This window comes from Stegodyphus dumicola, chromosome 2 (genome assembly GCF_044657685.1).
Source record: "Stegodyphus dumicola isolate Sdum_Otavi_A_Nest chromosome 2, ASM4465768v1".
Taxonomy (NCBI): domain Eukaryota; kingdom Metazoa; phylum Arthropoda; class Arachnida; order Araneae; family Eresidae; genus Stegodyphus; species Stegodyphus dumicola.
In genome coordinates, this window is record NC_140769.1 from 189,481,350 (window position 1) to 189,503,811 (window position 22,462).

The following is a 22,462-nucleotide window of genomic DNA, read 5'->3' on the forward strand; positions in this document are numbered from 1 at the left end:
TACTGTCATGGTATCATTGATATATTTACAATTAAGATTCTTTGATCAATAAAGATGATGTAATGAAGATTTTCATTCTTGTCCAATATCTTCCGAAATATTACTTATGGAATGACCATATACCATATTTAGAATACCTATAAGTATCGGTCTGCCGAGACAGCCGTAGAACTTAACTCCAATGTACCACTTCAGTACATGTTCTCGTACACTTTAACTCTGGTGGTTTCCTCCATGGAACATAAATATGCTCTGTTTCCAAGACAAATTCCTCCAAGACGGCGTCCAGCTCTTAGGCAAATACCATTCGTATGCTTTGCCATATTCAGATTTAAAAATGTTCATAGTCGTAGATTGTGAATATCATAAATGTGAATGTTTCTTCATAAAGTTTACCACACGAACTGATTGTTGTATTGATTATGTAAATTAAATCCTACATATTGATGCACATTAAATAGGATATAATTTAAAAAAATAAATCGAAAAACATTGATACCGAAGCACAGTGACGTTAGAGAATAAAAGAATCTGTGTAAAATTTGATGAAAAGATAATGCATACACTAGCACAGCATTTCTCAGTCTGTGGTCTGAGAACAATAAATGGTGCTCCAAAACTGCACATGTTTTCCTCCTAGATTTAAAAAACAAAAGAAAGAAATTCAAATTAATACTATAGCTGCAAATTCAGAGTTTGGAAATTACACATGGCAATACTGCTTCACTTTTTTCTTCAAGACTGCTTTTTATGAAATTTATTACAATTTACCATAATTATGGAATTCCCACTTTAATCTTAACATTAAAACAAGGATTAAAAGAACTATTCTGCAGTTCCTCACACATTAAAGAAGTATTCCGAAGAATATATTCACTTCTAAAATATTCGCAAAAGATGGCTAATTTCTTTCAAAATTGAACCTGGATATATATATATATATATATATATATATAATAAAAAAATATGTGAATCAAAATTATAATTTAAACTAATGGTAAAAGAATTCTCCCTGTATGTTCTAAAAATCGTAATAACGTATCTGGATTGCGTCATTTCTAGATCATTCGATTTTGTACGGCCTGCAAAATCGAATGCGCAATAATACGAGTCAAAAATGTAAATGCTCTGTGAATAGGCACGACTAGAGTGCCAAGTTATTGTGGCCACATAATGGCAACTGGAAATAAAATCGCCTCGCTTGCCAAATTTCTTAGATATTACGAACTCAACAGATTAGCATGCTACGTAATTCAGAATTCTTCCTCTTCAGTATGGATCGACGATCTATCCTATCTGGATATTACGCATCAACAGTGCTCTGTCTCTTCTTTGCTATTATTACATATACTATATATAATGATTAGACAGCATTTTCTAATTGCTCTAAAGTTTCTCAGACAAATAGAGTAATAAAGTTCTAGAAAACATATTAATATACATGGGGGAAGAATTCTGTTAAAAATAATATGTACCCTCAACAGAAGTTTGGTACTAATATCTGAAACTTTCGCAGAGATATTCAAGAACAGATTTAGTGATTTTATAAAATATTTATCCCGCCCTCTTGGCGTGCCTTCGTGGTGTAGTGATCTGTACCCTCGGCGGCGATTTTGGGAGGTCCGTGGTTCGAGTCCCGGCGAGGGCATTGCTCATTTTTTCATCTCTCCTGCTCGAAATAACCTAACGGCTCTGCAGTGACGCCCGAACTAAAAAAGGTGGTGGATGATGATTCTCTACCACCGGAATTTGGTTATTGGGTCCCTTAATCTCCTGTCTCCCTTTAAAAGGGGGGTATATAAGTCTCCGACTTCTTGGCGTGTCTTCATGGTGTAGTAGTCTGCACGCTTGGCGCGTATTCGAGAGGTCCGTGGTTCGATTCCCGGCGAGGACAAGGCTCCTTTTTAAAGTCTCCTGCTTCCAAAAAATCCTAATTTCTTTACAATTTAAATAACCACCACCAATTATAAAACCGAAGGAATTTAAAGCTCTTAACCTGCAAATGTTTTCATCTTCGACATTAGTTATTTTACTTTTAATTGAAGCAGCATTCATTATTAACTTTTTAGCTTACCACTTGACAGATGTTTTTCAAAATGTTTTATGAGAGAAACGTAAATTATTAAGAAAAAAAATTATCGAGAAAAATAACTTTTTAAAAGAATTTAGCAATAAATGGAACAGTTACAGACGAAGGTTTGTAGGTAAAAGAAATTCCGATCCAGACACTCTATATTTATTAATCGAGTTTCAGTTTTGCAAATGCAGTTTCGCGTTAAGTTACAAAACACTTTCAATTCTATTACAGTCTGTGAGAACTTGAAGCTGCCTTTATGTACGAATAACATTATGACATGAATAACATTTGCATAAATACTCGATGCGAGAAGAGCTAGAAGGTTAGTTCAAAGTCTTAAATGAATCTATTCAACAGAAACAAATAAATAAATAAACAAATAAAACTAGACTGCCATTGTCTTAGCTAGAGAGATACCAAGCGTTACGTTTTTTAACGGAGAAAGAAAATTCTAAAATTTCAAAACAACTGTCTAGTTTCCTAATTAATTCATTTGATACCTCTAACTAAGTATGCTGCAGTATTTTGTGGTAATGAATATTTATTTCAAACACGATTACATTAACTCTGTTCTATAATAATTTGAAAATTTTTTTGGCCCCGAAGAGATAACAATTTTGAAAAAAATATATATTGATAAATATTTTTCACTATCATATGCATAGAAATGCTTGTAAGATAATCTATTAATATCAGAAAATTTTTCTAAACGATACTTTTTTTTTAAGTACGTACAAATGCAAACATTTCGTTTTTTATTTTGTGTACGGCCCTTGATTTTGTGATTCTGATTTTATTATTTCGGATATGATTATCATTATGATTGAATATGATTCTCGATTTTAATATCAAATATATCGGTTAATTTTCGTCATAGCGAAATCAAACTTTTGTGTTTGATTTTTTACAATAAGTACGAAATTTCCTAGACATAATTATAGAAACCGGAAAAACGTGCTAAAGATTATATTCGCTATTTTATATAAAATTAATATTTTTACAATTTACAAACATGAGAACATCATTTAAAATATTTCTGTAGTTGGAAGTATATGTTTACAACCAACAGTTTCAAAATTAAATGCAGAGTAACGACGTTTTCGGACACGATGTACGTATATATAGATATAGATATATGTGCGTGTGTATGTGTACGTGCGTAGATAACTGGGGAACAACTGCAATAGACTGACAGCAGTTCTTTTCATAACTTGGAGAGGCTTTACTGAGCAGTTAAGAGGATAATACTTGAAGACAAACGTATTGAACTTACGTTATTGAACGTTATTGAACATCTCAATAAAGAGGAGCGCTGCGGAAGACGTTTGCTAGCACAAGCAATGCGGGGGGAAAAGTATACGCAGCTAGTCCCAGTGGTATTTAGAATCAGAATTTTTTAATCTGATTTGCTGATATAACCGGACATCATATAAACGGATTAATTTTGAAGACATATTTTTAAAATAAAGTATAATTTACAGTTACACATTTTTTTTATCTTATATATATGTATGTCTATGTGTAAGAGTTGTTATATATATGTGTGTGTGTGTGTTGTAGTATATAAATATATAAGATATATATGTAAGAAAAAGAATATGTAAAAGATGAAATTAGCAACGTAAATTAATTTCCCTTCTCTATTCTAAAAATAGCAACATTTATTTGCACTGCGTCTTTTCGAGAAAAATCTACGTCATATGACTCTTACTTAATTCTGGTGACTGAACTAAAACTCAGGCAGCGAATAATAATTTTACAGCAGTATTAACAGCAGTATTAACTTTACAGCAGTCCAATTAAAATGCTTTGAGAATCAAAAACTAACTCAGTTTGACTTGAGATTTCATCATGGACATTACGCACTTTCTTTCTGCGCTTTGGCCTAGCTAGACTTCAGCTTCTGTCTGCTGTTGCTTTCTTGCTACAAAATTTATCAAACATATAAGCCTTTTGAAATAGACACATTTAATGCGCTGAAATGTGTGTAACCGCAACATGTTGCTGAAAATAAAACTGAAGATTTAATCTGCATTCGCCTCTAATTTCCCAGTCATTATGAATCAACACTTCTACGCCATCCATAACTCCTGTGCTCCTGAATTTATTATAACTGAGTCGACAGGATACATGTTCTGTGCATTGGAATTCCAGTAGAAATGTCTGCAATAACCAACCATCTCTTCAAACTTCCATGTGTAATGGAAATTTATATAATGGATATCGAGTACCTGCAAATCCAAAAGTGCTAACGTCAGTGAAAACGAAGTGTACAGCCATCTCTTAAATATTTAGAAGGGAAATTAATTAACGCTGATAATTTAATATTTTACATATTCGTTTTCTTACATATTCAGTTGTAATAAATTCAGGAGCACAGGAGTTATGGATGGCGTAGAAGTGTTGATCCATAATGACTGGGAAATTAGAGGCGAATGCAGATTAAATCTTCAGTTCTATTTTGAGCAACATTACACACAACGTTACACACAAGTCGGAACATTAAATAAATGTACCTGTTCCAAAAGGCTTACATTTTTGGTAGATTTTGTAACAAGAAAGCAGCAGCAGACAGAAGCTGAAGTTTAACTAGGCCAAAGCGTAGAAAGAAATCTCAAGTCAGACTGAGTTAGTTTTTGGTTCTCAAAGCATTTTGATTGGATAGTTAATATTGCTGTAAAATTATTATTGGCTGCTTGAGTTTTAGTTCAATTTACATCACCAGAATTAAGTAAGAGTCATATGACATAGATTTATCTCGAAATGACGCAGTTCAAATAGATGTTGCTATTTTTAGAATAGAGAAGGAAAATTAATTTACGCTGCTAATTTAATCTTTTACATATTCTTTTTCTTACACATATATATATGTGTACAAATACATGTGATATAACAAAATACTATAGCTTCTTTAAAAGTACTTTAATGTCTCAAAATTAACATTACAGATTTGGGGCTCTCCTCCTAAATTCATCTGTTCTCCCAAATTCTAGATTTTTTGTTATGTAACGCTACTGGAAAAGGCAACTAAAACGAATATATTTATAATATTATTCTAATATTATCCAATCATAGCTTGTCTCTAGAATCACACCTACTCTGGTATAAATACGTCTGGCGAGGTAATTACGTCATTATTCTGCTAGCTTCTACCTTGCTAATATCTCCTCGCTTCTGTAAAATGCCTGCATCATTTCTTGTTAAAAACCAATGTACATAGAAATTTATCATGTTTCATTTTGATTGAATCATAGAAATGTATCGGATTTCATTATGAATGGATAAATATCTAATGAGATGATTTTTATATGGGTGGAAATAAAGACTGTGAATTCGTCATGTTTTATTATCTTCATCTGTAAGCCTTCACCATAAGCCACAACGACTGCAAGCTGATTCCTCTTCTATGCTTAAAAAAATATTACATATGTATATTATATATTAAATATTATATATGCATTGTATAGATATACGTATAAATATGTTAGCTATTATGTACATATGTTGTTACCGTGAAAGACCAAAATTGGAGAATGTCGACTTCACCAAATACGGAGAATGTCAGCATTCACCAAATACGTCGGTGAAAGATCGAATATTTCTTTACATTCTTGTACATTCGGACCCTCACCGGTGTATGTCGACAATCACAGATATGCTCTGGTGTAGGTCGAAAAGAGAGGAGTATATGTACACGCCGCCATTCCAAAAGGAAGTGTTCCACAAATAAATGCAGTTGTAAAAGCAAGGGCCTCTTGTGCAATTCAAAGTGTCCTAATAGTTTAAGTTGTTGCAATAAATAAGATTTGAATCACACAATTTGGTAAGTTTATAACTTCTATTATGTTCCTTTCTCATTTTGAATATACTGTGTGTTTTAAGTTCTTATATTCTTAAGTTCTTTTTCTCAAGTGCGTTTTTTCGCGAATGAATTACGGAGAAGGAAATATAATATTCTTATATGTTCAACATTCACCATTAGTACATAGTGAATGTAGACATTCACCGGTGTAAGTCAGAAATAAGAGTATTTGGAAAATATTTCGGACATACACCAAGCGACTATGTGAATGTTGACATTCACCGATGAAAGTCGACATTCTCCAGATTTCGGTGTTTCACCGTAACATATATACATGTAAGTTTGAACTAAAAAAGAAATGATTTTTCGTTTGATTATCCTACTTGAGAAAAACGGTGTTAGAACCAATTTATGGCATCTTTATATTCAAAGTTAAAATATTTGTAGTCAAATTTAGAAATAAAAATTTTGTTAGGAAAGCTAAAATATTTAAACAGTGGTGTAAACATTTAAATTAAAGAATAAAGGAAAAATAAATTAATCCTTCCTGCTTAATGCTTCAAACTGACTTTGTCGAGAGGTAAGTATTTGAAACATTAAAGTGGCACTACTAATTAATTTCGAACAGCATGTTTCGTTCTAAAAGTCAAAACTGCTGTAAATAATTTTCTTTCCATGAGATAAAATTTTCAGTTTTTTAAAGCATTACTTATGTGTGACTGATGCAAAAATGTTATGTTTATCACTCACATACATTTTAAGAAAAATTTCATTTAAAAAAATCATTGAGAGAGAGGTTTTCATTTCATTACAATTAAATATTGAAACAAAATTTAGAGTGAAATAATTAACCCAAAAATTATTCTCGGTGTTTCCGTTTTTCTAAAATCTTCATCTACGAGTTCTGTAAGAAAATTACAGTTCATTCCCCTTTCAAGTTTCTATATCAGTGTGCAATTATTTCTTTGTGTAATGCAAGGGGTGGGAGCTGAATCAATCCGCATTGTACAGAAAGTGAAAGATTCCACACTGAAAAATAATGTATTTACAAAAAAAATGAGAAATTATTTTGTATCTTATTTATTTATTATTATTGGTCTAACTTAAACTTTCGACAGCTGATAAGAATTTCAAATTTTTTATGGAATTCTCATTATGAACTTCAAGTTATGGCCTTAGCTTACCCACAACCTCCTAAATCTAATTCAAAGTTGACAAAATTTCAAATTTCAAATTTTTCAAAACCCAGACGAAACGTTTGATTACAAATTAACAGAATTTTGATTCTCAAACTTTTTCTACAACTTCAGGTCTGGATTTCTGTAGGATATAAAATTTTTTTGATTAGAATTTGACTTATTTTGCATCTAAGCGAACTAATGGTTAACACACCCCGCGCGAATTCGAGAGGTCCAGGTTCGAGTCCCGGAAAGGGCACTGCTCATTGTTCACATCTCCAGCATCAAAATAACCTAATGACTCTACAATAACGTCTGAACAGGGACAGGTGGTAGATGATGATTCTCCACCTCCAGGATTTGACGACTGGGTCCCGTAATCCCCAGTTGCTCTTTAAAAGCGTCTCCCTCTTTTCTGCATGCCTTCGGGGTGTAATGGTTAGCGCACTCGGAGCGTATTAGAAAAGTCCAGGTTCGAGATCCGGCGAGTTCATTGCTCATTTTTCATATTTCCAGCATCAAAATAACCTAATGACTCTACACGTTCACCTGGAATCGAACAGACATTGAACTACCAGCGAATTTAATCGGCCGCTGGTTGTCCGAAATTCAACAAATTAGATTGATTGCTGGAACAGATTGCTGTGAATGCCCTGAAGTGATGACTCACGAATCATCTCTTAGTTAATAGCTAGTTTCTGAATATAGGGTTTGCGATCCCAATCAAGTGTTTTCTATACCAACGTGCGAACACGAGTCAAGTATTTTTCCTAATGGTATGTAGCGCAGAAGGGAACTTTCTTAGAGCCTTAGATTCCAGTTGATGGGAAACAGCAATTGTATTCTTACGTAATTAAAGATATTTAGAAATTAATTTTAAAGTTTTTAGTTAATTTATAGAAAAACGTAATCTTTACTATCGCGCTTCTATAAAAGCAAAGAGACCATAAGAATATTCAACGTTTTTTCATGCAACATATCAATGAGCAACGCATGTAATTTGACAGTAGTTGACGCACCGTATTAATTACTGAATTTGCACCAAATTTTAAATAAAATTTAAACCAGTTATGCCTGCTATATACTATATTGTGTACATGTTTACATTTATTATACTAGATTTAAAAAATAAAAATAATTTGCTTTTATTTAGTGAACGTCAAATGAAAGTGTGAAACTGCAGTTCTGGTAAAATAGAGTAAATAATGGATAAATAAATAATAGGGTAAATAAATAGATCTTGATAAGCATATACTTTCAGTCTATATTCTTATAGCAGTTAGAATTACTCAGACCTGGTCTCTTCAGTTTACATGTGTTTGGAAAAAACGGGAATGAACACGTAAATTATCCAGGAAATTAGTTCTATAGCATCTGACAACGGATTCCAGTGATTATGAAGTCAGAACTAAACCACATGCTTATAAAATTAAATCTCTTGAGATTATAACAATTCCTTTTAACACACACTATTTAGACGTATTTAAGAATCTAAATTATGAATGCGTTGAGTAACTGACGCACTGATTTTTAGGTTTAATTTTAAACAAAGAAAAATATCAGTTTTACTACAATCAACCAAATTTTTCCCAATTTTTACGTCCTTGTACGAAGTAAAGGAAATATTGCAATCACGAAAAATTCCAGGTATCACATTTCAAAGAAAATATCTATTTTTACGGCTATAAAATGCAATTTAACGATGTTTTCACGTGACATCTGTACGTAAGGACAGAATAAAAGACTATTTTTTCCCAAACGCATTATAAAACTGATTTAAAATGGATTCAGAAGAGATTTTTTTCGTGGTGTCTGTGCGTATGTACTTACATACGTATGTATCTCTCATAGCTCAAAAAACGAGTAGCCTCAGAGCGTTGAAATTTTGTATATAGGATCGCTATAACATGTAAATGTGCACTTCGTATTTATCGACGAAGTAGAATTCAATAAGTTTAAATGAAATAAGTAAAAAGTACGTAGAATTTAATATTCCTGCAAGAAAGTCAGGTGGTGTACACATCAGATTTTTCAAAAAGCATTTTGTTTAAAAGTTGATGTTACACCAAATCTGCGTATTTTTAGAGTACGAAAAACTTTTGCTTGTTGTCAACGAAACTTTAAAGTTGCATATTATTTAAATATATGCGAAAACACGACAAGCAAAGGTGCATATAAACAGTTGTAAATAAAATAAGAGAAAAATTATAAAAAATGTCAATTGAAGATGCGTTAAAAGATACTTTTTAAATTAAGGGTTAGAAACTGAAACATAAGAGGAATTAAATAATTCTTCCTTATTTAATTATTTAACTTAAATAATGAATTTTAATGATAATTCTGAAGGTTATTAAATATAATAAAATATGACTGAAAAGGAACAAATATTTGAAAACGGTAGTTAAAATGGGCAACTTAATAATCAAATTGAAACATACTTTCAGGTAAAAAAGATAGAAAACCAAATAAATAGGTGAAAATAACCAGAAAAAATCACTTGTAAAGAAATAAACGTTTTATGAAAGTATTAATTAAGAGAGGGGTGCCCTTAAACTGTAATTCTAACTATTACAGAGTTAATAATATAATCACAAATTTACTCTGTTCGCACACAAATTACGTAATTAGGTACATTATAAAATATTTCACCTTTTTTCCTAGCATGCCTTCGTGGTGTAGTGGTTCTGCACGCTGGGCCGGTATTCCAGAGGTCCGTGGTTCGATTCCCGGCGAAGGCGATTGCTAATTTTTCATCTCTCCGACCTCCAAAAAATACCTAATGTCTCTACAGAAAAAAAAAAAAAAAAAAAAAAAAAATGCACACACTTCTAGAAAAATCACAATGGGAACTTGCATTACGAACAATTCAGTTTACGAAACAATTATCTAAACAAAAAACGCCTTCCGTAACAAAAGATGTTTCGAGCCATGAACACTGAATTAGGCAACATATGATTTTCAAAGGTGTTTCAAGGTTAACATACGACTATAATTTATGAAAGTGGAACGAAAGTTGATGGACTGGAGTAATGAAGAGTACATTGAACTTAATACTGAAAAAACATATGACCTTTCCCCCCCCCTCGGAATGGGAAATGTGTTAGACCCTTTAGAATAAAGTTTAATGAAACAAATAAGCTTTTGCATTCAATCAAATATGTAGGCGTCATTATTAATTATAAATTGAACTTTATAGAACATTTTAAAAGTTTTCAAAGAGGACTGACGGTATGTTAAAATATTATAAAAATGCATTTTCATCTGATGTTATTGCTCATTAGTGTACCACCCTGGGTTTTTTATTTAGAAATGTCATTACTCCTATAATTATATATGGTGTTGGTGCATGGGGAGTCCGAGAGGGGAATTAATAAAGTTGAGACAAAAATTGGACAGTGTGCAGAGAAGCTGGATGCTAGCAGTCACTAGAGTATTTAGAACAATTTCATCAGCGATGGCATGCATGCTTGCCGGTGTGCTTCTTCTCTCAATACAATACAGACACTTTTATCATAAATTTTTATTGCATAATGGTTTTATTGATGAATTAAAAATTAAAGAGGGATTAAAGTATTGTGATATGGATACCCATCCGGCCTTGATAGGAACTTTTTGGATGTAGGTCAGATTGATATTGATATAAACAGATCGGAAATGAATAATGGAGTTGGCTGTTAATGCGTGATTTATTTGTATGGAACAGAGATCGAGTCCCGAAAATATATGTTAAATTCCTTAAATTCGGTTTTTCAAGCTGAGATTATAGCAATTTTATTTGGATTAAAATGGATTAAAGAAAACTTGACTTACAGACGTAAAATATATATTTATTCCGATGCTTTATCCGCTTTATACGCAATTTCTAATATGCACACTGATAATTTATTAATAAACCAAACTAAAAATGATTTCAAATTTCTGGCTTAAATACATAATATAAATGTACACTGGATCAAGATCCATGTTGGGGGTATTGGTAATGAGAGAGCGGACACGTTGGCAAAGGTAGCTGCTCAAGGTCAAGGAAAGAAAGATATTGAAGCGTTGTATTCGAAAAGGAAGTTATTAAATATTATGAAAAAGGAGATATTTGTGGAATGCAAAGAAAATTGGAAATCGTCTGGAAAAAATAATGGTTATATCAAATTTTGTAAACTAATAAAAGGAAAAAGGCATTTAATAATATATATATTATTACATGTGACGGACAATTCCCAGCATATTTTAAGAGATTTCATCTTCAAGAAAATGAAAAGTTTCTTGAGCATTTGGGCTAAAGTTCCTTTTGGCTAAAAGTATCTAAAACAGCCTTCTTTAGAATTTCCGATAGATAGTCTCGCGCTAGAAATAAAAATGCATTTTCTTTCCCGTAGAGTTTTGCCATTGTTCGTTTTTGATGAACAAACTGAACGATTTTAAATCGTTGAGTTTGTTAATCAAAAACTTGTTAACACTTCACAAAATTTTAAATACACTATAAAATAAATTCTAAATTTAAAATTCGGGCTTCCAAATGTCCATATTCGAGTGAAGGACTACGTTATTCAAAATTTGATGGCTCTAGGTACCGTTGTTTTTTCACAATGCTATAAACATGCATACATTCATGCAGGTTCTTCATTATTTAATTTCTTTAAATATAATACAGGGCGATAATATTTGGTGGCAACAAATTGAAAAGGGATTCAACGTAAAATTCCGTTTTGATACTAATTGCCCTTCTGGGCTAACACGCACCTTTTGGCTAAAAAACTCAATTACTTCTTAACTTAAAGATCATTTTATATCTGTTATGGAGACTAAATTTAAGTTAAACAAAAGCCAGTGAAATGGTTGCTGGTTGCATTTTATTTACATTTATTTAGCATAAAAAAACAAAGAAGACTAAGAGTAAAGAGGTTAAGGAAACGTTCGTGGTAAACTTACGTGTAATTTGCTATGAATTTATAAAGTACATATGTACAATTATATTAGTAAAACATATATAAAGATGTTTTACACAATGAATTAAAGATGTAAATAAAAGGAAAATTCAAGTGGAATGTCATGAAGATATGGATATTCTTATTGGTAACATTACATTTCGGAACGAAAATATTTGCAAACTGAACGGGAAATTATTCTTAAAATTTGCTTAACATTATAAATTTTAACAGCGGTAAAATACCTCTTTTTTAGATGTTCTGTAAGACTTGAAAACTTGAAACAGTTTTGGTTTTACGTATCCGAAGAACAAAAACCTAAAAATTGAGAAATAATTAGATTTATTCCCTGTGGCTGTAGCGAAATCCTCGTCAACGATAATCCATCCATACGTACAGCACTTTTATCTAATAAAAAATGAACAGAAACAAAATTAGTCCAGCCGAAAAGTTTTACGAATTACTCGTTCACCATTCATGCTTTATTTATTTAATATTTTTACCTTTCTACATTTGTTTTAATTCGGATGCTTTTTTTAAGTCATACTTCATGGAAATACGTACCATTTAATTCGACCGTATCTGGAAAAATTCACGAGTTGTCATGTCTATCTTCCACACTTGCATATATAAATCCTTTTAAAGTAATTAACTCTTTACATAACAAAGAGCTATTATACTAAATAAAATTCCTGTATTATTTTATAAATCTATTTAAGCTAAGCATACAAATATTCGTCAAATTTAAAGATTTTGGATGATTACATTTCGAACCTAAAGGGGTATTCTCTGTAGAAGAGAGACTTTTAAATCTTAGAGAGTCTTACTTTTCCCTTTGGAGTTTTCTTGGCCAAATTTCATGTAGTACATGTAGCGGTAGATCATTCTACATGGCGACGGGCCATGGCTCGCCGGTCCACTTCCCACCTCACTCTCGCCGGTCACTCACTCCTTACGCGCGGTCCGGCATCATCCGTGTGTATCCGCTCTGCTCAGAATCCAACGGATGCGATGATCCAAACTCGCATGTCGAACGCTGCGGTCCGGTTGCGGAGATGCGCGCTCCCATTGGAGGAAACGGGTAGGGAAAGTGACAAGATATCAAAAATTCTGCGTGGTGCCATCTAGTGGCCGAACTGTCCGGCATCGATCCGGAAGTAGAAAAAAATGCGGGGATTTTGATGTCGCGACAGAGGGCGCTGAAGGAAGCAATTCAGATGAAGCACTCACAAAAATTCGAATTTTAAACTTTCAAGGCTCTGGAAAACTCCTTATGTTTTATGATGTGAACCTTGCATATAAATAACGAATAGAAATTTTTAACATTTGAAATAGTCTAAATTTCTATTAACCGTTTTGCTGCCTCATACGTGATTCTTCATCACTGCTGTGATATTTTTTTAAATCAAAAATTTTATTTTTCACTCATTTTTGTAACAAGATCCTTACAAAATTTCCTTATTTAAATCCAGTTTCATTTAATAATACAAATTAAAATGAAAGAATATATCAAATGGGATATATTTTAATTCTATAATACGATCTTTTGATTAAGCATGCTTAAAAAATAGCTACCTTTCGCGTTGGTATGAAATATTAATATATACATGTTTCATATTTCTCAAACATACATTGAAAGCTTCAGTCTTTCTCTTAAATACTTTCTTAATATGTTCATTACCTTGTTTCTTCGATTTCTAGAACTTAGATTCAATAAACTACTATTTAAGTCAGGTTTGATATAGTAATGTCGACAATGTTTATTAAGTAAAGAGTATTTATTATAATCTTAGGTGGTAGTAAAATTCAAACCTTGTCTAGCATCGATTTTAAAAATACTTAAAAAAAGTAAAGAATAAATCAAATAGTTTCCATCTATTTCCAGCTTTTAATTACTGAAGATATGTTATTTAGTTTAGTACTATCTCTCTTATAAATAAAAATATTTGATTTTAAATTAAAGAGAATTTTCGAAAAATAATTTAGCATTTAAAAAATAATATTTTGATCAGAATCTAAGAATACACAACGTTGTTGTTGCTAATTCACTTGTCTGATGTAATAAGAACAAGCATACGCATTATCATCCTGGCAAGAAGTACAAGACTGCGTCTGTCATTGGCCAGAGCCTTGAGCACCATACAGGTGGCAGACCGACTTATGCTCAGTTCCGCTCCAATTTTGAAGGAGAGCAATCTGTGTGGGAGGAAATCCGAGGAATTCCCACCCCTCATCTCTTACCAAAATCTCTCCAGAGGACTTTCGGCTGGCTGCATATTTTGAGGGTCCCTATGCTACATAGACACTATACATTTACAAACATTCATGCCTTCTCTGGGATTCGAACCCCGGAACTTCGGCACGGCAGTTGCGGCGGCCTATGCAACGTGATCCACTCAAGCTGGCTCAAATAATTAATGACGTATATTTAACGTAGGACAGCAAAAATGGCCAAAGCAAAATAAACTTTGAGATAGTCGGCGACAGGACGTAAATTGCGCCCGATGTGCCCAAAGCTCTCACTGTAAAACACTCAAACCCTATCCTTAAATGCTGTACAAATAATTTGCATTCTGATGAGCACTGCGAAAAGGAAAAGTTATAGCAAAGTTTCAGATCACAATAATTGGTTATTAACATAATATCCTATGCACTGCTGGTGTACTCAATACCAATAAGGTAAGGAATATGCAAATATATTTTTTCTCTGATTTACAGTAAGAAAACTACATTTGGAAAGAGAAAAACCTAATCAACTCAGTTTTCTTAAAAGTTAATCTTCCTTAATGATTTGCGTTGAAATTTCTTACATTTCCTAAATAATTTAATCCAAAATGTATTTCCTTTTATCCACAAATAGATTCCACGAAATTAACTTTTATCAACTACATTCTCTGACTTGGAACCCATTGTGATTTATCGCGGTATACTAATGAGCCAAAGAAGTCTATTTTAGCGAAGAATTTAAGGAGCAAGATGCTTTGAGTAAGAATCGAAACGCAGGAGGGCGGTAGTTTCCTGTGCTTATACCATCAGGAAGGAAATATTTGGTTAAGGTTCAAAATCCTTACGAAAGTAACATCACATATGAAGAAGATGACATATGGCATGCTTTTAACATACGGGATTCCTTTATTGGTTTAAGTCATAATAATGGATACATAGTTAATAACTAATTATTACCGCCGTTAGTGTTAAGTTCAAATGTTTTATTCATTGGAGAAATCTAGCTTATTTGCAATCAAGTAAATAATGTTTTTAATAATAGTTAAAACAATTGAAAAAATGTTCTTTGTCTTTAAATGGTATTTTGTGCTTTTATTTCTTACGTAGTGCTTTTGAATTATTTTTCACTTCGGAAAGCTGGTATTTCCTCAACAGATAACACCCCTTCTTTCCGAAATTGACAACATCGCCCGACCTTTACCGTTCGCGAAGTGTAGGTAGACTATCATTGATTTTTACATTTGCGTAGGTGGCAGTACATACAGAAATATGGAACCTACATCAAGTTACTTACGTTGTGAGATCATCTACTTAAAGCGCATATCACAGTATTAAAATGCATTTCTTCTAACTTTCTAAGGTTCTAAAGCACCTGGTGTTCAGTCATATTCTCCTTTACGTACTTCTTATCAGACGTTTTTTATACACTTCGTTTTTCATGTTACCAACACATTTGTAATTAATAATTTTGTAGCTGTAAATAAAACATTGTAATAATAGAATTAAAATACCTTGCAATAAAAAATGAACAGACTACACGCATTAGATATACATTTTCACTCAAAACATGCATATTGTCCAATAAAAGAGATAAGCTGGAGGACAAAATTCGAAATAAAAGAGGACGGAAAAGGATATTACATTAATCAATATATTAAATTTGTTTATTTTAATTTGGTGGTAACTAAAACCATTCATGTGGTTTAACTTCATTTTTTAATTTTAAAAATTTGGTTGATAAATTAATTTTAAATAATAATGCTTCAGAAGTTTATTTCTTGTCCAGAAAATGTTTAATGAATTTCTTGAGACTCTTTTCTAACCATTGTTTTTCGAAACCATGTTCGTTTGATTGAAATGGAATGTTAAATCCGGAAGTTTCATTCCGCTTAATGTTGTATTTATTTTTAATGAAGGTAAAAGATTAGAAGTATTCCTCAATAATTCCGCATTTGCCAGCATGATAGTTGTAATGTTCGGCTTCTCAGAAGACAAGTTGATTTTGATGTTACGGCTAGAATTATCAAGCCAGCTTAGAGTGAAATTTAAATGGTGCAGTTTTTGACTACTGTTCCAAGTTTAACTTAAATCCGATTATTCTGTTTAATTGCATCACCACGATTTGTGACTGATATTGTTAGCCCAGTAAAGTGCGTTTATGTTCTAAATTCGGTTTAAATAAAAAAGTTATTTAAACTTTTCCACGGCTTTGTAGTTATTTCAGACATAGTAATAATTCGCTTTACGTCTGTTGAGGTATTGAACTAATTATCAGTTTCACATCAAGTAAAAGCCCATAATCTTGTTACTTAATGTATGAGCCATTTTACATTAACTCCTTTCTGTACCTTCTATTTAACGTCAATTTTTACTTAAACCAGAATGCTAAGTATTCACAGAGGGTAGAATAGTGTAATCACCAGAGTACATAGATACGGGACGTAACCTCTGTCGGAAAAAAGCACTACAATAGTTTAGCACGACACGTGACAAGGCATGAAGAAATGAAAAGCTGGTAACAAAGCATAGGTACAGTTGACTAGTCCATAGTTATGTGGTAACTATGCATTTGTTTGTGAGATGAACACAGGTTCATTTTAAAAAAACACACTTGTACAGGGAGCTTTTTAAAAAGGAAAGAACATAAAATAGATGGTATCAGAATAGGTAGGCGAAAGATACCTTAATGTAGAAAGATAAACATCGAACAGTTAAATAAGTAATATGGTATCTGCATTAGGTTATTAAGAATGGCTATAGATTCCCTAACCATTTATGGAAAGCAGTAGTTAAAATTACATATTAGTATAATGTCATTGTTATTTTTCCAGAAGTTTAAATTGTGTACCATAAGCACGTAACTGGTTAATGCCCAGTTCCTCGCGAATTTCCGACGTACCATGGGCAGGCAGATATTTGTCCCAGGATGCAGTTGTGAGATACACCGTAGCTTTTCGCATGAGTAGCTTTTCGCATGTAGTTCTGTAAGATACACCGTAGCTTTTCGCATGAGTTACTGAAATTTATTTCAAAAGTAAGAAACTTTGGTAACAAATATCCTTTTGCTAAATATGGTTTTTTAAATTTTCATTTGTTCTAAAATAATTTTAATAAGGGTGATAGTAATGCTTATAGCGCTTAAAGCGACATTGATGGAAATAACAATACAGAAAAAAAAAACTAAATCCAAAGCAGGGTGGATTTGAAATAAATGAATATAATTTTACTAACAAATTCTATATAGAATTTAAGAGAAAAACGAACAAAATACTTAAACCTGGGCAAAAATCTTAACAGAAAGACCAAGAGAATAAAAAAAAAATAATGTTAATCTATTAAGTATAAATGGAGTTTCAAGAAAATACCTCGTGAAAGATTAAAAAGATTTTGTTGCTGATTTTGTTTGATCCAGTTTGTTGGTTATTTTAATCGGTATAAAGACAGAATGAAAATAAATCATATGAACATATGAAATTTTGAATAAATATTTCAATACAAAATAGAAATCCATTGGCGTTTTTAGTAGTTATGTCTTTATGTTTAGACAAAACAACATGATGAGTGTAAACTCCAGTATTATTATTTTAATAGCAAATAATGTGTCATGATAATGTACGTTGCTGAGTATTAGTTTTTGTTAAAAATTAAGCTTCAAAATTTAATTTTGAAAATAAATTTTCTAAAACTATTTGTGGTAATTTAATTTAAAGCTACGCTTATAACAGTACTTTAAACCCTTAATAAATTAAATAGATTAATGTGCGTTTATGATCACAAGTTTAGACTACAACAATTAACGCAATACACCAAATGAATAGACTTATTATTTCCGAAGTTAAAATTATTTTTAAGGAAATAACATTATGCTTTTTCAGAAGAAGTCCTCCGCTTGATAAAATTTATTTTAAGCATTCGAGTGCTGTAAAATTATAGATTAATTTAAATAAATATGTTAGTGGGTGAACGTATTGGCTAATTAGATAAAAGCATTACAAATTTCAGCCACAGCTGCAAAGGTATGCATGAAATTACCAGATAGTTAATTTCTTATTTAAAAAGAAAAGTGTAACTGAATGCTTCTCCTATAAGTAATTAAGCATGTCACGTGAACGGTCTTTTAAGCATAAGTTTGCCTCCCCTCTTTCCTTTCTGTGGTAAATCATTTCTTATTGGTGGAATTAGTAGAACTACATATCGTTGGATTAACTAAAATCGATGACGATTCTAATGAAAATCGATCCGAGTTTCCATATACTATTCAAAATTGTTTATTCTTAGTTTGTAAGTTGAGAATTAAGGAATAGTGCAATAATCAATCAGATACATTTAATTATTTTCAGACATCTTAAAATGCAAGGAGTTAGCATGGAAAAGTAATTAACAGAAAATTCAGCTAAAGTTTTAAAAGTGAACATTTCAGAATGCAGATAAAGCTAAGTTTTTAAATAAAACATAAAAATAGTTCTTATTCACATGGTCATATTTCATTTGATCATATTTCTTGATTCACACAAGTCATTTACATGATCGTATTTCATCAAACGTAACAAATACATGTAAAGGTAATGTATAAAACATAGAAAGCGATGTAGAAATGCTTTTCATTTCAGATGTTTTCTAAATGATGAGATGAAAATTTTTCTACTTTCTTCTTCTGAATACTGCATCCTAAACTACAACAAAACAGTTAATTATCCCTAACATGAATGCAAAAATACTCTAGAGGCGAGCTTGCAGTCATTCAACATTTAGAGTTACATAATTTTTTCCGTCGACGGATTACAACTTCAAGTGTCTAGAACAATGTCTTTTCAGCAAAGAAAGGAAAGTTTGGAAGTAGAGGAAAGATGCCTAATTTCGAGGCAATAAATCTTTATTTTTCGGAATGAAACCGCTGCGGGAATCCGGAAAAGCCAAGCCGAAAAAAGCGATAGCCCCGTTTCTATAGGAACGGCCCTGATCGATTCCGAAGTCAAACCTCTTTTGTGAAAAAAGATACATTCTTTAGCCTGAAACCTTAGTTCAAGCAGTAGAAGAGCTTAAAATGAATTATTTAAATTTCTCAAGAGATAGGAGTTTGGTGAAACTGCATTTCTGGTATTTTTCTAGACGACAGACAGACCAGGAAAAGCCTAATTTTTTATTAGAAATAGTTACCTTGTAGAGACATTAGGTATATTTTTAGAAACAGAAGAATTGAAAATTCAGCAATGCCTTCGCCTGGAATCGAACCATGGACCTCTAGAATACCGGCCCAGAACCACTACACCACGTAGGTACGCTAGAAAAGCGGAAGAAATACCTCATAACCTTCTTTAAACAAACTACGAGATGTACGTCATGATACACCCAGCTGACTTCTTATTCGACTATACTACTTTGTATAAAATTGTAGTTATATTTCACATCTCGCAAACGCATTTCAGAGTGCAGTATCCTCTTATTTTCTTGTATACATCAAAGGAATCTCTATTACAACGCTATGTGCAAGTACTGTGGAAGAAGAATAAGGTATATTAAGCTAGTGGTGTGATTTTGTGTAGCTATCGTGCTCTCGAAACAAAAAAAGTTGCTGGAAGTTCAGAAATGTCTACCATAGGATACTGCTTAAATCCACTTGGAGCATCAGAAATGTAAAGGGATGCTTTTTCTTTTTTACCATTAGACTGCGTGAGACATGGTCCCAACCATAGGAGTCAAAACAGAAGTACCGATTGGATAATAGTATTGGGGGTGATGAAGGTACGCTTCTCTGATATGGCGACTCTGTATAAGGAATGCAATGGTAACCGACTAGTTTGCGATTTGTTTAGGTTGCGTGTTGCTTACTGCATATAGAACAAAAATATATTTAATATAAATTTATGAGAAATTCCACTACAATACATAACAACACTGAAGTCATAGAAATGATTATTGTAAGTTATTTTCCTTAATACGTAAGGTCTTGTTAGTGGCAAGTTTCTTTCTAGAGTCTTTGAGCATTCTGAGTTTTTGTCTTGTCTAAAACAGTTTACAGACTAAATTAATCACACCGTCTTAATTTTTCAGTTGTATTTTACGTCCAATAATTCTTTATAGTTGAAACGATATCAGAGAAGCAACAATATGTTTGGAAAGTCAGCCTCTCTGAAATTCAGAGGCTTTGGTGACAGACACAGTGCAGATCGCGAAAATCGTTTGACATTGGCCGTGAAGTTATGATTCCTATAATGTCAAGTACAGCCGTAACAGAACAGATTATTGCATCTGCAATGGTTGAGTTTGTCTTCTCACACCTGATCAGTTCGAAAACTGCGACCTGTTCGGGATCGCTCACATGAATTTTTTATCTTTATGTGGTCTGCCGCATATTCTGCGGCGTCCGCGTTACCACCCAACGCTCGTAAAATTTGAAATAGTCGGAATTCTTGAATCTAGCGCATAAAATCTCTTTTGCGCTAATGGTAGAGTATTCTTTTCCCAATTCCGCGGCCCCATGTTACATACCTAAAGCCCCCGAGGTGCCTCACATCATGCTTCTGATTCGATCCATAGAGCCACGAACTTGGAGCATCAGTATGGCCACGAATCTCAGTTGGGAACAGTGAAAGCACGAAGCAACAGCGCACAATAAATCAGGCCCGCGGTCGCCACAGTGTAGTTCTGGATGAATACGAGGAAAATTCTCTCAGATTTCAAGCATGTGAAGGCTTGGATGATTCTCATGTACGACTAAGAAGACGTTATCCTAATGTATACCATACTTCTCAAACAGACTGTTAATATGCAGTGTTGCTGTTCATTTCTGAAACGTAACCTACGATCAGGATTCTGACAGAAGTGGCAATACTTTCTGCAAAATCCTCCCATCATTTTACTCGACAGTACTTGTTTAAACATAGTGCAACCTGAGGTTGACTTTTTTTCCTCTGGATAAGTCAGAGATGTTCTTTACCATTTACCATACTCGTAGAATGTAAACACTTGTTACTATAATTTGATTCTTATGAAGACGGAACCACTAAGACATTCGATTTTCGACTTTTCCAGAGATTCTTCAAGCAAATGACCATTTCATTCGAATCTCCAACAGAAACGACATTGCTATATGCATGCTACAATTAATATATAACTCGTAAAGGATGGAATACAGTGCTCGTGACCACACTGAAGAACTTTAAAACACAGGAAAACCATTTAACCATTTTTGAATCATTTATAAATAAATATTTGTTATTGTTAAAGATTTATCTTTCGTAGTTAGAAACCATAACTGCATATAAAATTGAACTTCAACTTTCGCCATTTTAGATTGAGTTTGACCGATAAATTTCAATACATTTTGAGAAACCAAAATTTCATGCGATGCAAATTATTTTGCCCACGTGCACGTATCTCTTCATCCTAAATACAACAGCCATTTACAGAATAACATAGCTGGACTGAAACATAAAACATAGTTACAAAGTAGCGTTAAATGTGTATGATAACGCTCATGAATGCAATGAAAGGAATGGAATGAATGAATGAATGGATATGCTCATAACAGGAATAATTTTCCCTAAAAGAAGGAAGACTTCTTATCTTTTTAAATTTATTGCGACATTTGTGATAATTTAATATAAAAAAAGGTTTCAGTTTTGTCTGTTAATAGAAATACTCATTTTAAATTATTTACCCTCATATCTGTTCATTAACAGTGGAATTATTACTCCTCTTCACAGATGTCTCTTCATGTTTTATTAATAAAGTTTTAACACATGCTCAACAAAATAAAGTATAATATTTACGAACGGATATTGTCATTTCATGGGTCTATTATCTGTAAAAATCTAGGAACATATAAAAAAGCTATTGCCTCATTAGAAAAAATTGCCGCAAATCTCTCGCTGTCTTATTGATTTAAGAATAAAAAAATAGAGAGAAAAAATTATATTCCGTTGTTTAACTTATTATATGCTGAAAAAATATAGCTATATATTGCTAGTGTTCTAAACATTAAGTGCAGTTGCATCAATTAAGAACTTTTAACATTCCTTTAAACATCATTTACATATGTTAGCTAAATTTTGGTTAAATATTTGTTAGTCTTCACCTAGTAATATCAGAAAAAGGGATGATATTTGATTATTGCGATTATAGCAAACCTTCAAAGCTCCAGGTTTTTCTCACAGTACTATAAGCAGCCATATTTCCTTACTAACCAACCTTCATTCATTAATAAAAATAGCTTTTTCCTTTTTTAACACATATTTTTATTTTATTGCATAAAATA

General features: G+C 32.4%; 1 protein-coding gene across 7 annotated transcripts in view; it reads right to left on the reverse strand.

The window, feature by feature from the left end:
• LOC118191457 (coiled-coil domain-containing protein AGAP005037-like) overlaps positions 1-22,462 on the reverse strand; it is a 769,544-nt gene that overhangs the window by 304,527 nt on the left and 442,555 nt on the right. Inside the window, exon 1 of one of the 7 annotated variants that reach the window (XM_085811565.1) lies at positions 12,807-12,988. The exons of the other annotated variants lie outside the window; for them this stretch is intronic. Coding sequence (XP_085667691.1) covers positions 12,807-12,864 — 58 coding nt within the window. The 5' untranslated portion in view covers positions 12,865-12,988. Of the gene's footprint in view, positions 1-12,806; positions 12,989-22,462 lie in introns of those variants that run through there. 7 annotated transcript variants of the gene reach the window in all.